The following is a 13470-nucleotide window of genomic DNA, read 5'->3' as shown; positions in this document are numbered from 1 at the left end:
AAGCGCAAAAGCACATCAACTGTCGTAGCATGTCACTATGTTTTATAATGAAATCTTAACCAGTTTGTTTAGACAATTTCGTTATATCCAGCTATATGACCTTATTTGCGAGAAATTGGGCCAATCACGTTTTTTGTTTTGAGAGCTGCTCTAAATCTCTGGTGAGTATTCTGGGTAAGGAGGTTACATCTTGTTCTGAGGGCGTCTTATTTTCCGACACAGGACATGGTCTTGCCTTACACTGTAACAATAAACCCGCAATTACTATACAGGGAAATCTTGGTTGCTCTGTTTTGACGTACACCAAAGCAAAAACAGTGCAACACAGTTTTAGCCTCTATCAGTCGGAGGCTGGTCATGCTGGCACTACAATCTCTTGGTAACCATTTCCCAACACACAACAGTGGGGCACGTGCAATTCAATCTAATCAGGAAACCGACTGTGCGTGTGTTTGTTGTCAAAGATCCGCGACATTTCTCGTCATCTAAAACAGGACTGACAAGGCAAACAACAGGAGAGAGACAACAGGGGCCAAGGCAGAGATGGAAGGAGGTGCTTTTCAGGGCATCTCCATCACTGACCCAGTCTCTGAGGACGCACAGAAAATGAGCTTCTGCACTGTTACAAAACCAAAGACGAGAAGAGAGATATGAGAAGGGAAATAGTGTCAAATGATAACAATTTCAGAAACTCTGCAATGTCATATCTTTGAGTGATTTATGTAACTTTATGTAACTCTCCTTGGTTATTTCGCTGTCATTTTAAAAATCAAATGTGAAAATGGCTCTAAACTCGTATGAAGGTCCTTAAAACTGAAAGGTTTTGTTATGTAGAATGGAACTTGTGAATTTACTGGTGAAGGTTTTGGCTCACAGTTGATTGAGCGATTGATACTGTTTATTTAGTTGTTGCTGAGGAACAGGGCAGTAAAAAGTCGTATTGCATGCCAAGTACAGGTTTGCATAAGCCACATGGAGTTTGCATATCCAGGTGGAACCGACAAGGAGAAGCATTTGCTCCTCCCTATTACTTTTTCATTTTGTGCTGCTGTATAAAGATAAATCCAGTAAAATGCCTTTTGAGTCACTACTTTTTCATATATGTGTGAATATTCACCACACACTTTAAAATAAGTCTTCACTGTGGTGGATTATGTAAAGATTTTCTTTAAGCTGCTGATGTAATTTTGCAGACAGCTCTAAACGATGAAGCTGACACACACTGCTCCAACTGCAGGAGGCCTGTCTTAAGCTCATTTTGCAGTTCCTGGTGGTAGGATAATCCTCTACTGCCATTTTATACTTTGATTTTCTACATTCAATTTGTTAATAAGTTTGTGGTGCATACAACTGTTTTCAAATATCTTCCAAGTCTGTAGAGTTACATCTAAGACTCACTGCATTTGAGATAAGACAGACTTATTGATCTTAAAGTGGAGAATTTAACGCGGACACAACAAGTGCAGATAGTAAGAAAACAAAAAGCAAGTCGATATAATCCCTCATTAGTCCTAGATTGGTTCAAAGTAGAAAAGGTTTCAAACGTAGTTGTGTTTTAGAATAAAGACGTATTGACTTTTAAGTAATGTCTGTAGGCTTTATTAGACAGGAAAGAACAGTGTGAAACGGGGGATGAGAGCAGGGAGGACATGCAGTAAACTGTTACTGGGATTTGAACTCTCAACACTGCGGCCGGCTGCACTTGGAGCCTGGCATGTGTGCTGTGCTTTAACCACACTAAAGTCATTTTCAATCTGATGGAAATGGTTTGAGCTCAAATTGGTCCTTCTCAAAGGATTCTCAAAGATTATAATTTAAACCTACTCTAACCTTGTTCACAACAGCACCATTTTTAATCTTTAGGCCGTATTGAGTTCTGGGCTCTATCCCTCAAATGCTAATGAGTTACTTAACAGCTCCGAGGAACAATGTGTGTTCAGCAGAGTGTAAATACCAGCTGGGCAAATCATTTCCATCAGATTGAAGGTTTTTTTGCTAAAAAACAATTGTATTTTTAGCAAAAGTTTAGAAAAATACTACATTTTTAAGTACAAATTAACAAATTGTACAGAAGGAAACTATACGCATTATCCGTAGCAAGTAAACATAGTTTGGTTGAATTTTGTCTAGGGCTGGGCAATCAATCAAAAGATCAACAGATCAAGATCGAGTCATGTGAAATCGTCAATTATTTGAGAAGGCTTTTTTGAATCGAGAGTCCACAGTTGATCTGTCAGTAAAAACATGTGGTCAGACTTTGGAGGAAGAAATATTATTGAATATAATGATATTATTTTTGTTAAATGGCCCAAATTAAGTCTGCATTGTTTATGTTCATGAACTCATTACTAAAAGCCATTTTTACTTTGATTTTGGAAAGACCAAATCAAATAGAACATCTTGGTTGCATCAGTTCTTTTTCTGAGAAAGGAGACCTAGCTTGCAACACTTAGTTATTAGTTAAGAGCACTACACCTGGCCCTCTATGTCTTGAAGTCATGTCAAAATACCCACCTCGGCAGAAAAACACTCTCCACCACATAAAAGTCTTGCATAAGGACATCTCTGTCAGGTTTCGAGGTCAGGTTCCCCACTGTGTAGCCAATCCCCAACTGAATGGCGCCCTTCAAGGCCGATGACGTGGTCTGGGAAATAAAGAAAACAACATGTTACCGTGCTCTGTACATTACATGTAGTGGTGTGTTTGTTGTTGTTTTACTCCTTCTCTCTCTTTTTAAAAACTAAAAAGACAAACACTTTTGGGATTGCCACCCTGTACCATAAGAGGCACATTGAAATAACATTATATATATAACATTATATAATACATATATTTGATTAATTGTCCCCACGAAGATTAAGAATGTACTGTTCAGGGGAGTCTAGGCCTGAGAGGAGACCAGATTGTACTTATAAAACTAATATGCACCATATGGCTAGAGCTGTGACTTAAAACATGCCGAGCCAATCAACTAGTCGACTAAAGGGGACAGTGGCACGAAACTGGTAAAATGGCAGTATCTCTATTATTCCAAACTGCACTCACAAGACCACAGCTGCGAGTTAAAAACAACTAGCGTAATTATACAGAAAAAGTGCTTGTGAAACTGTGTATTTACACAAAAAGCAGATTAAACTCATAATTCACTCCCAAATCTTTGGCCATCTCACTCCATGGCTTCTCCTCTCTGCTGTTGTCCTTTACAAATCCCTCCAATCGACATTAAATCGTTTGAATTTTGAACGACTAAAACACCATCGATCCACTAATCGACCAAACAAATAAAAGCTGACAAAACCTTCTGTACTTTGGCTGGGCGTTTAAAAAAGTTTAAAAGTGATGGGAGGCAGGTAAAAAGAATATAATGGATGTGGAGTTTTCTGTGGTGAGAATATAAATCTGTTTAATCATTTATATATAATCGCATTCAATCTGAAAACAAAAGACAAAATAACTTTGGACCAGCCTTGCTTTTCTTTAGGATCTTTGACTAATAACCCCCGACAGGAGAAGCGAGTAAGTGAAGTTATCTTAAGTAAAAAGAAAACAGTTCCAAGCAGCGTGAGTGATTTGTGGCAGCTCCATGGAAAGGGTCAGGACATTTTGTGCTGCAAAAGGACTTCAAGAAGAAGACATGCCCTGGAAAGCACTGGCTTATGAAAACTTACTAGAGGCTCGGACATACGAATCAATTTGAAGCGTACCTTTTTGTATGTTTTCTCTCTACCAGTGCTCCCTCCCATCCCATTTTCAGTTGTGGTTGACATCTGAAGAGTAAACCAGATGTTACTGAACAATTAGTAATGACTCCATATCTAAAATATCAATATATCTTACTTTAAGTTAAGTTATATAAGTGATACTTGCCTTGCTTAGAGAAACCCCTGATTACTCATGGCAAAATCCCTTGATTATGAGTGTGGGCCATTTTCTGCAGATCTGGGCTGGAGGTTGAACACTGAAAAACATGACATACAATTGTTTTAATGATCATTACGTTATAGCTTATAATGCACAATCACAGAAAGTGTCCCTATATTCTAATAGTTTGAATATTAAATTAGTATTAAATATGTATTCTCTCTGCCTGATAATCCCTGTTTACTCTTCTTCTCAGGGTGTTTATGTCACTTCTTTGTTTTCAACTCTTATTTCGTGTTTGTTTAACTATAAAGCATAAAAGCATGTATTAGTGGCAGTGCAACCTCAGGGCGGACAAAAAAAGCAAATCGTTAGAGCATAATTAACCCACACTGGCACTTTAAAGGGACTCTGTGCAATGAGTGAAAATGTGAGATTAATAGAAAAAAGTTTGGACAAAGTCTGCTGTGGCGCGGCAGGCCTGCAGTCACATCACCACCTGCATATAAATTCACCTGCACCTCCGGAGTATTAAACAGAACTCACTGCACTGTCAGCACAACAAGCACTATGTCCCTGCGGTCACCTCTGTCCACTGGCACCCTGTAGCAGACCCACAATTAAGGAAGAAAATGAGGAGATCAGGTTGAAGCAAAGCTCTTATCTCTTATAAAGTGTCATCATTAGTGTTTTGTTTTATTTGCACAACCATATCCATTCAGCCAGGTCTAAGACAGACACAGAGATTACACTCACAGGACCATATCATATACAAAATAATATGGAAATAACAATTCAATATTTTTAAAAATTTAAAGATATGCAACATTGATTCTCTCTAATTGGAATGAAATATAAGAAGGATTGTATTCAAATCAAATGAAAAGAAACTTGCAATCTTTAAAAAGTGGTATTTAAATTGCGAAATAAATCCAATCAAATATCTCCTACCAATGCATTGAGTGTCATTAGTGTTAGTGAGTGTTGTGGTACTTTGAACTGTGTCCAACTGCTCTCGTCAACTACCAGGTCCAACAGGCTGTGGCCCGTGCATAAAAGCTCTGTTGTGGACCCCTCTCACCTGACCCTAAAACTGAACTGCACCAAAACACAGCTTCCAGAACAGTCTGTGTGAGGCCTACACCTGCAGTGCACAACAGCAGGATTGTGGGTGAGCGTTCAGTCAACAAGAATGTGTCTGACGGATGAATGGACACATGAACGTAGAGGGCAAAGAATACTGGTCTAAAATACTGTCTGAAGTGTGTGATTTAGTAGAGAGCATAACTGACCTCTTTGATTTGGGGCAAAGCCAGGAATAAGATTTTAAAAGTCCATTGCAATAATTGTATTTTCAAAAATGATTTGGAATTTTTGGCAAATTCATCCGTCTATTCAAACAGCAAGTCCAGTCAGCTGAAGTGGGCAGTGATTACTGATTCAGCCTTTTTTTTTCTTTTTTTTTCATCCCTTCAGGCCCACACCATATGTGCAACAGAATAAACCCCAAAGTTTAAACCACGTTCACATATAAATGAACAAAAAAAACAAAATAGTTTTCACAGCTGGACACCATGGTCAAGTTCCTTATAAGAATGATGAACTTCCAGTAGATTGTCCTCTCCACACGCCCTGCAGAAACTCGACCTCCCTTCAAACAAACACTCCAGATCAAACACAGCGCCACGAGATTTCCTTCTTCACCAACAGCACATTGAAGCCGCCCAGTGCAAATCTAGCAGCTTTTCCAGCCAAGACAACTTTGGCAAGCGCCGCAGACTGTCTGGTATGATGCCGATTTAGTCCATTTTAAAGATGTCTTAGCAGCAGGAAAAACCAAGCCCAAACTAAATTTACGTAGAAAAAAAAAAAAAAAAAGGTTATCTGCGCTCTGCTTGAGTCCCGGGGTAATATTGGATTACTGCAGCAGATTTGAAACACAATGGAAAATCAATGGGGTTCTAGTAATGCCAACAGCTAAAGGGCTTTCCTGACCCTCTCAGTCTACAACAGTAAGACGTTAGATAAGCACTGATATCTGGATTTAAGGAGATAATCAAGGAGATGCGTAGAAATCAGCTCAGCGCAGCCTGCAGGAGAGTGGACACCTCATTAACTCAAGCATATGGTCAGAAAAAGACCCTTGTTTCATTACTGCTCGTTAATATTTTACAAGAGTCCTATAAAAAGAGGAGAGAATATAGTGACAGAACAGGAGGTGTTTCCTAAAAAAGTAACATTTGGTGGTCATAACTAGCTTTTTTGGACAAGGAGCACATCCGAAATATTTAAGTTAGTTTTAGTCTCAGTCTATCCTCCAGTCGTGGGTCAGAAAATGGTTGATTAAGCGGCATGCAGCATAATGTTTCCTCTTTCTAAACATTAAACTTGTTTGTGTTGTTGTGGTGTGCACTGGTCTCTTTATAATAGAGGTGTTTTGATCGCTTTAATGAACAAACCGTGCTGTATCTCTATCAAAACGCTGCCTGGTTGCTTGAATGAAACATCAGTTCAAACATGCTTCCCACAGTCAGCAGCAGAAGCAGGTTGTGTACGTTATATGAGACACGGATGTATCTTTACGTGGTCTTAAACTGCTGAGTTAAATATTGAATTTATTTTTTATTGGATAAAAGATCTTCACCGTACATGTATTTGACTGAAGAAATTCTTTGTCGGCTTACAGGTGCACATGCTTGTCTCCATGGAGATGTTATTGTTTTCTCTGGAATGTTCCACGGTAAGGCATTAGCAGCTCTTGTTAGAAAACCAAAACCATTATGTACATACAGACATGGGCCGATAGGGATTTCCCTAAGCCAATATCCAATATTTGTCTTGCTGTGGCCGATAACCAATATTTGCCGATTCGATATAAAGGTTTTACAATCCATTTACAATCCAAGTTATGTTAAAGTTACAAAAAAATAAAACAAAAGGTTTGTATCTGGGCTAAAACAATATTTGATGCATGAGTGTGTAAACTTTTACCCCAATTACTCTTCTCTTTCCATTTGCACTCATTAAATTGTTCAGAAAGATAATCTGTTACGCTGAGTACAGACTGAGAATGGCACATGAGAACACACACACTGAGACAGGGCAGAGAATATGGTGTTAATAGAGGCTGCGTTCAATATCGGCCCGATACCAATAAAGCCATCAATCATGTGTAGTATGATCATGTAACTGACCTTGTACTGCAAAAAAAAATATTAATTGATTTGTCAGTTTATAAAAGGCCTGTGAATAACATATTTGTATATGTATTGACCCATCATAGAGTAAACTATTATTACAGACAAAAGAATGCCGGGTGCAGACTGGATAACGATTATTCGGTTGCTAAATTAGTTGACAATGGTTTCAATAACTAATAAGAAGCAATTTATTGAGAGACTTGTTTCAGCCTTAACTGCATTCATAAGACACAATCACAACTATGCATGAAGAGTATAGCCGTAAACAGCACTTCATAAGTTTATAAAGTTGCAGTTGTCCTTATACTGTATAAGTCAACAAATATAAATTTTGATCGACTAATCTTTACTAGAATTAAAGTTTGAGTTAGTCCAGATAAATGTTGTTTAAAAGTACCTGAACAAACATGTTTTGAAGTAAATCCCTATCAAATCAGTAGGGTATTTCTTAGTGTCCATGTACAATCAATGAAGCTAAAATCACAGAGCGACTGCAGGGTGCTGTGTTCTGAGGTGATTGTGAGCCGCTCTGCTGCATATTAAGCCGAACAGGTCGACCTCTGTGTCCAGCCGTCACATGATGGACTGGAGCGGTACAGGAGCCACAGAGCAGCGACAGAGCGAGGAAAACACATTGAGTTCTGGGAAAGGCTTTAACGCTTTTCATGGTGTAACTATGAACCAAGAACAATCTGCGAGTGATTGTACATTTGTACAAATGCAAAGTTATGTAATATGGCCAAAATATTAGACAATTTTGAATGAGACGTTATCCCAAACTGGAAAGCTATATATTTAGAGTAAACAGTATAGAAACTAGTTAGGTTTAGCGCTCTTGCCTCCCAAGAAGGAGATCATGGGTTTGATTCCCGGACCAGACCAACATCACATGATCTCTCTGGGTGGAGTCTGCCTGTGGTGTTAGGCAAAATTGGTGACTCTAAATTGGCCCTAGTGAATGTATGTGAGAGTGAATGGCTGTCTGTAATGTCTGTGTCTATGTGTTGGCCCTGCGACGAGTTGGCCACTGTCCAGGGTGTACCCCGCCCAAGGCCCGAAGTCACTGGGATAGGCTCCAGTCACCTGCGACCCAATAACCCAGCTAGTTTATACTAGCTGGACTGCTACTGCACAAGATATTTGTATTATTTTAGGAGTTCATATTTTAATCTTCTCTTTGATGTCAACGCCTCTGGGTGTGTTTAAAACGGAAAGATGAACAGAATCATACAATCAAAACATAACTTGCTATTAATGTAAAGTGTATTTTCTTATGATCGTGGTATTGAGTATCAAGCCTTTTCCTTATTGAAATCAAGTTTGAAGTCTTAGTACCATGACATTAGTCATGCTGTGATTACTAGAGTTATTCCCACGGCAGCAAAAGCAATCCTTGATCCAGCCCGTGGACAGGAAGACCTCATGACCAAATAAGTATAAAAGAGCCTTGCCCCGCACTGACAAGCTGTCCAAGGTCCTCTTATGGGAGGTTGACGTGAGGTTTACGGGCTGTGCATATTACGGGAGGTTGACGCGAGGTTTACGGGTTATGCATCTCAGCGATTTGTTCTCACGTACAATAGAGCAAGTATTGATTTCAGCGTGTCTTTTTTTTATATTTCTTAGAAGACACCAGCCCTCCCTCTGTCCCTTGAAGACGTAGCTAAACCCTCTCCTGGCTTTGGGGAGGAGAGACAGTCACAGAAAATTATAAAACAGTCACTGAATCCAGACCTCCAAATTTGTATTCATGTGACAGAAATTAAACTTGTAATAAATTACTCAGAACCAAGCTAATTCAGCTTAACGTGATATAACAAAACCAAATGCGACAATTACTGTTGATTAATGTGGGCTATTCTGGCACTTCTCAGGTCATTTATTTAGTTTAGTCTGTTCCAATAAACCAATACCAAGAAGAGCTCTATTGTAGCCGACCTTGTACTTCCTTTGGGCACTTTTGTCCTTTACTCTGCTGAGGAAACTGTGAAAGTCATTAAGATCTCTGATAATGGGCAAGTCAATGAACCATGTGTTTGTAGTTTGTTTACAATTGAGGTGACATTAACATTGTTGAGACTTTCAGTGAGAGTTACATAATGTTGTCACATAAGGAGCCCATGCTCTGAATACTGCATTTGAATGTGTTTTTCACGCACAGAAATAATAAAAGGTGTAATGTGCTGGTGTGCTGAGGTAAGCATGGCACTGGGCAGTAGTAAAAGACACGGCTCATAAGGTTTGCAGTCAGATGCAGTGGTTATCAGCAGTACTATATCTGCTGACATGAGGACAGCCAGCCCATTCAATGAGTACAATAAAAGCCATGATAGCACAAATAGAGAGCAGTGCAGCCTGTGCCTATAGCAGAGGCACAAACCATCAAGACAAGGGCCAAACAGGCCTAAACGTGGTCAATGGAGGAAGTGGGTCACACTACCCATTGACACAACAAGACAAGAAAAGCCTATTTAGCAACACAATCTGTTTTACTGTTTATTATACCAAATGCACCTGACCCAGTGTGGAGAAAGCACGAACACTGTGGAAAAATGAATAAATGCAATCTCGGCAAAACACACAATTCTACGATTCGGATTAGCACATAAGTCTTTAAATTATGTATTAAAGGTGGAGGATATTTTGAGTTGATTTTGATTTGATGAATATCCCTTCACCTCAAGGTCAGCTGACATAATCTGAACTGGACATTTGGAAAAGAAATGTCCTTTCAAGCTTTTTGTTCACCGTGTATTACATGTGAGATAATTGGTGGGCGATATTGACAACGATGAATGTCTGGATATTCAGCAGCAGAATCTAATCCAACAGAAACGTGTTAATTATCAGACTCTTGTGAAATGTCAGTAAAATGAATGCAGGAATATCACCTTTTTTCAAGTTTACAACATAATTAGCTCTTTTTTGTGGCATTTTTTACTATACATATATTCCATAGTGCATATCTATAACAACATTCACATTATTATTTAAATGTCAATATACTGCCCATTTCTAAATGAGAAAGTTCTATTGTAATGTTGGGATGCCCTCGTTAACTCACACTAAAGGGGGAAAAAGCATTGATCAACAAATGAACAGGTTGTTAGCGCTTGTGGTTGTGACAAAGCATTTTACAACTGACAGCACTGACAGAGCATCGTCCCAGAGCAGTGCCGTACAAGGTGGTGGTGTGGGGAGAGGTATTTTCTATCACAACGTCTTGAATGTAACTGGACACGTTGCCAGGCCGCGCCCCTGTGTGTGGACAGAAGGCACATTGTCTGTTTGGCCATTATCAGGAATGAGAGAGGGCTGAGAACTCCTGTTGGAGGCAATGACTTATGTAACTAAAATGAGCCTCATGTGTCGGTTATTTTGGAATTATCTCAGACGGGATCCACTCGCACTCTGTTATGTTACCACTGAGGCGCACAAGCCAAAGGTTATAATATAAAAATACAAGAGTTATCTCAGATCAAAACACAACACAGTCCCACGCCAGGAACGAACGACTATCTCGCAAACGGACTCCAAAATCACTGCATATTTTGATGAATAAAAAGTTTGAAAATGCATAAACAATTCAAAAGCGAGGTGAAGGAAGAGGGTGTCTAATGTGGGACCTATTTTCAGTGAATCCCTGCATGCTCTGAGTTATACAGTTTAATTTAAATCCATAAAACTCTACATAAAGTGTGCCTTTTGTACCATTCCCAAGCCTGGATACATCAGAAAGGAAATTTAGCATGAAATCTATGTCAAACCAGTGACAGTATGCAAATTAGACACTGTGGCGCCAATGGTGACCCGAGAAACAAATATCCATGAGGAAAATGCAAACAAAACAATACAAAACAAAACCTCTTGATTAAAGAAGTCCTGACTGTCCTGTTGAAAACGCCTGTAATGACAGGTAAGTGTTGATACACAGACTGAAATATGACATAATACAACAGCTCTCAGCGACAGTGAAGCTGCAGCAGACAGAGGCTGCACTGCAGAGGCTGCTGTTCCACTGAAGAGCTCTGGAGTTGCATGACTCGTTTTCCCTTTAAAACTCTTTCAGCCACAATCACTTCCTCTCAGTCAAATAAGGACCAGCTCCAGCGATCACATGATCAGACCGGCTCCAGTTCTGTAATTAGCCATTTTGGTAAACGGATCAATTGTCAACCATAAAACCAACACAAAGTTGGATATAAAAGTGATGTGTATGAGTAGTTATATTCATAAGCCAAGGTCACAGTCTAGCATCACTGTCTCTATGGATACGATACAAGTCATGACAACTTGAAGGTGAACTACATAACTTTTCGGGCGATGAGGGCGCCACTTGTTTGTCGACAGGGAGATGTTATTGATTTGCCAGGAATGCTCCACAGTATGGCATTAAACTTATCCATCACAATGAAGACGAGCAGGTGACACCAGCAGGGCAAGTTACAGGTCAGATCTGTGGAGGGGCGAACCCGCTCACAGTGAGAATGCATGATTCCCAAGATAAACATAATAGCTCTAGTTTAATAGATAAGATTTAATGCCATGCAAACATTTCAGGAAAAGTAATAACATCTCCATGGAGACCAGCATGTGGCAGAGCCCCACCAGAAAAAAATTACCTTAACTGTTCACAAAGTAAAAAACAAAATAACAATAATAATAATAAAAATCAAAACCTATCTTATGTATATTTTAGACATAAAACATTAAAAACAATAATCAGGCCTTGTTATGCATGATTTTAAAATGACTAATTGACTCATTCTGATGTGTTTCTGGGTCTGTAAGTTTTGATGTATCGCCTTGACTTGAATGACACCGGTACATTCAAAACAACTTTGTTCATACATGTATTGCACATTGTAGCTTATCACAGAGAGCTTGACTGTCACTGGTGTCAAGAAGAGAAATGTAGCACTTGACTGCAAAGTGCGGTGATAATGGGGACAATCTTGAAGCCAAGGGACACTGCTCCACACTGATTACAACAGGGTCACACTTGATATATTTGGGTCGGTCGCCCCCAGACTTCTCAGAGTTTTAACAACCAAACAAAAACACAACCGAACATGTATTAACACCTCTGAGGAGCCAAAGGTCATAACTTCAGCTGACAGTTGCGCTCCCTGCGTCACACACACACACACAATGCTGATCATTAACTTACCATTTTCACAACATTTACAACTTCCTCATCAGTGGCAAGCAAATCAACGTGCAAAACGGCATGTGTGGTGGGGAAAAAACGTATTGATTTTTGGCCTGATGTTTTGGAAATATGACGTCCATCATAACTGCTGTCAGAATAAAACAACATCTGTCCCCTGCCCGCGGGAAGTGATCCATAATAATGAACACGTATTAACACTGAAGTTGAGAGCTCAAATCTGTCAGAATCCATAAATATCGTGTGGAGAAGAAGAGGGGGGGGAACTCACAGCTGTATTCCCCCTGTAGACTCACGTTGTGCTGCAGTCTTTGAAGAAACCTTGCGTCGCTGCGTCGTTCCCACAGCGGCGGCGGCAGCGGCGGCGGCACCAGCGCAGACTCTGAGTGGAACATACGCAGTCCTGAATATCACTGAGAAGAGGTCCACAGCGGGAGGAAAAGCCCTGTGCTCTGTCCCAGCCCCGCGTCCTGACGTAGGGCCATCTCTGTGCTCCGCTATAATGAGGAGGGAAGCGGGATAAATAACTCCGACATGCCCCCTGCAGGACTGCGTAAAAAAGCCTGCACGGTGCTGGCCACTGGCACCAAGGGATGCGTGAGAAATACTGCTTAAAAATCAAATACTGCAATGTTGAGGCAGGGGAAAGCAATAAGAACAAGGTCTGGAATGTCCTGCTAGGATTTTAGGTGTGTTCTGCAAAAAGGAATTTGATCAAACTTAATTAACAGGTTCATTTGAGTCAAAAATGGTGCATGATGCAGTCTGTGCCCTTCTTTTCTGGGATTTATACAGATGAATCAAACAAAAGGCAGGAATTCAAATTTTATTCATGATTAGCCTGTTACAAAATGCAATTATGGACAGTATTTCAGGTGTTTCACAGGTTGAATTGAAGCATGAATGTCAGTGTGGGTTTTAAAGCATGAGTCTTCAAAAAGTAACTCCTGATTTAACTTAATTTCAAACATACACATATTATTTCTTTCAACAACAAAAAAACAACACTATTTAATCATTGCAAACATCTACTTCACCCTTAGGAGAAAATGGTTCAATGAAAAATACTGCATAAAATCAAATACATGAGCCTGCAATGTCAAACCAGGAAAAGCAATCTGATCAAACTTAATTAACAGGTTCATTTGAGTCAAAAATGGTGCATGATGCAGTCTGTGCCCTTCTTTTCTGGGATTTATACAGATGAATCAAACAAAAGGCAGGAATTCAAATATTAT

The 13470-nt window shown here is 39.7% G+C and overlaps 1 protein-coding gene across 2 annotated transcripts in view; it reads right to left on the bottom strand.

Annotated features, from left to right (window-relative positions):
* The window catches only part of pip5k1bb (phosphatidylinositol-4-phosphate 5-kinase, type I, beta b), a 29033-nt gene extending 16443 nt beyond the window's left edge, over window positions 1-12590 (bottom strand). The window contains exons 1-4 of one of the 2 annotated variants that reach the window (XM_072433815.1): window positions 12529-12590; window positions 3869-3959; window positions 3706-3768; window positions 2515-2645 (exon numbers count right to left, since the gene is read on the bottom strand). In XM_072433815.1, coding sequence (XP_072289916.1) covers window positions 2515-2645; window positions 3706-3768 — 194 coding nt within the window. In that variant the 5' untranslated portion in view covers window positions 3869-3959; window positions 12529-12590. Of the gene's footprint in view, window positions 1-2514; window positions 2646-3705; window positions 3769-3868; window positions 3960-12503 lie in introns of both variants that reach the window. The other variant, XM_072433814.1, reaches the window with a different exon arrangement.
* Window positions 12591-13470: the final 880 nt, after the last annotated feature.

Source organism: Eucyclogobius newberryi, unplaced genomic scaffold, assembly GCF_026437365.1.
Source record: "Eucyclogobius newberryi isolate DKJ021-1_F unplaced genomic scaffold, fEucNew1.0.hap1 SCAF_6, whole genome shotgun sequence".
NCBI lineage: Eukaryota > Metazoa > Chordata > Actinopteri > Gobiiformes > Gobiidae > Eucyclogobius > Eucyclogobius newberryi.
The sequence above is the reverse complement of the archived record's forward strand: the minus strand, read 5'-3'. Positions and strand labels throughout refer to the sequence as shown.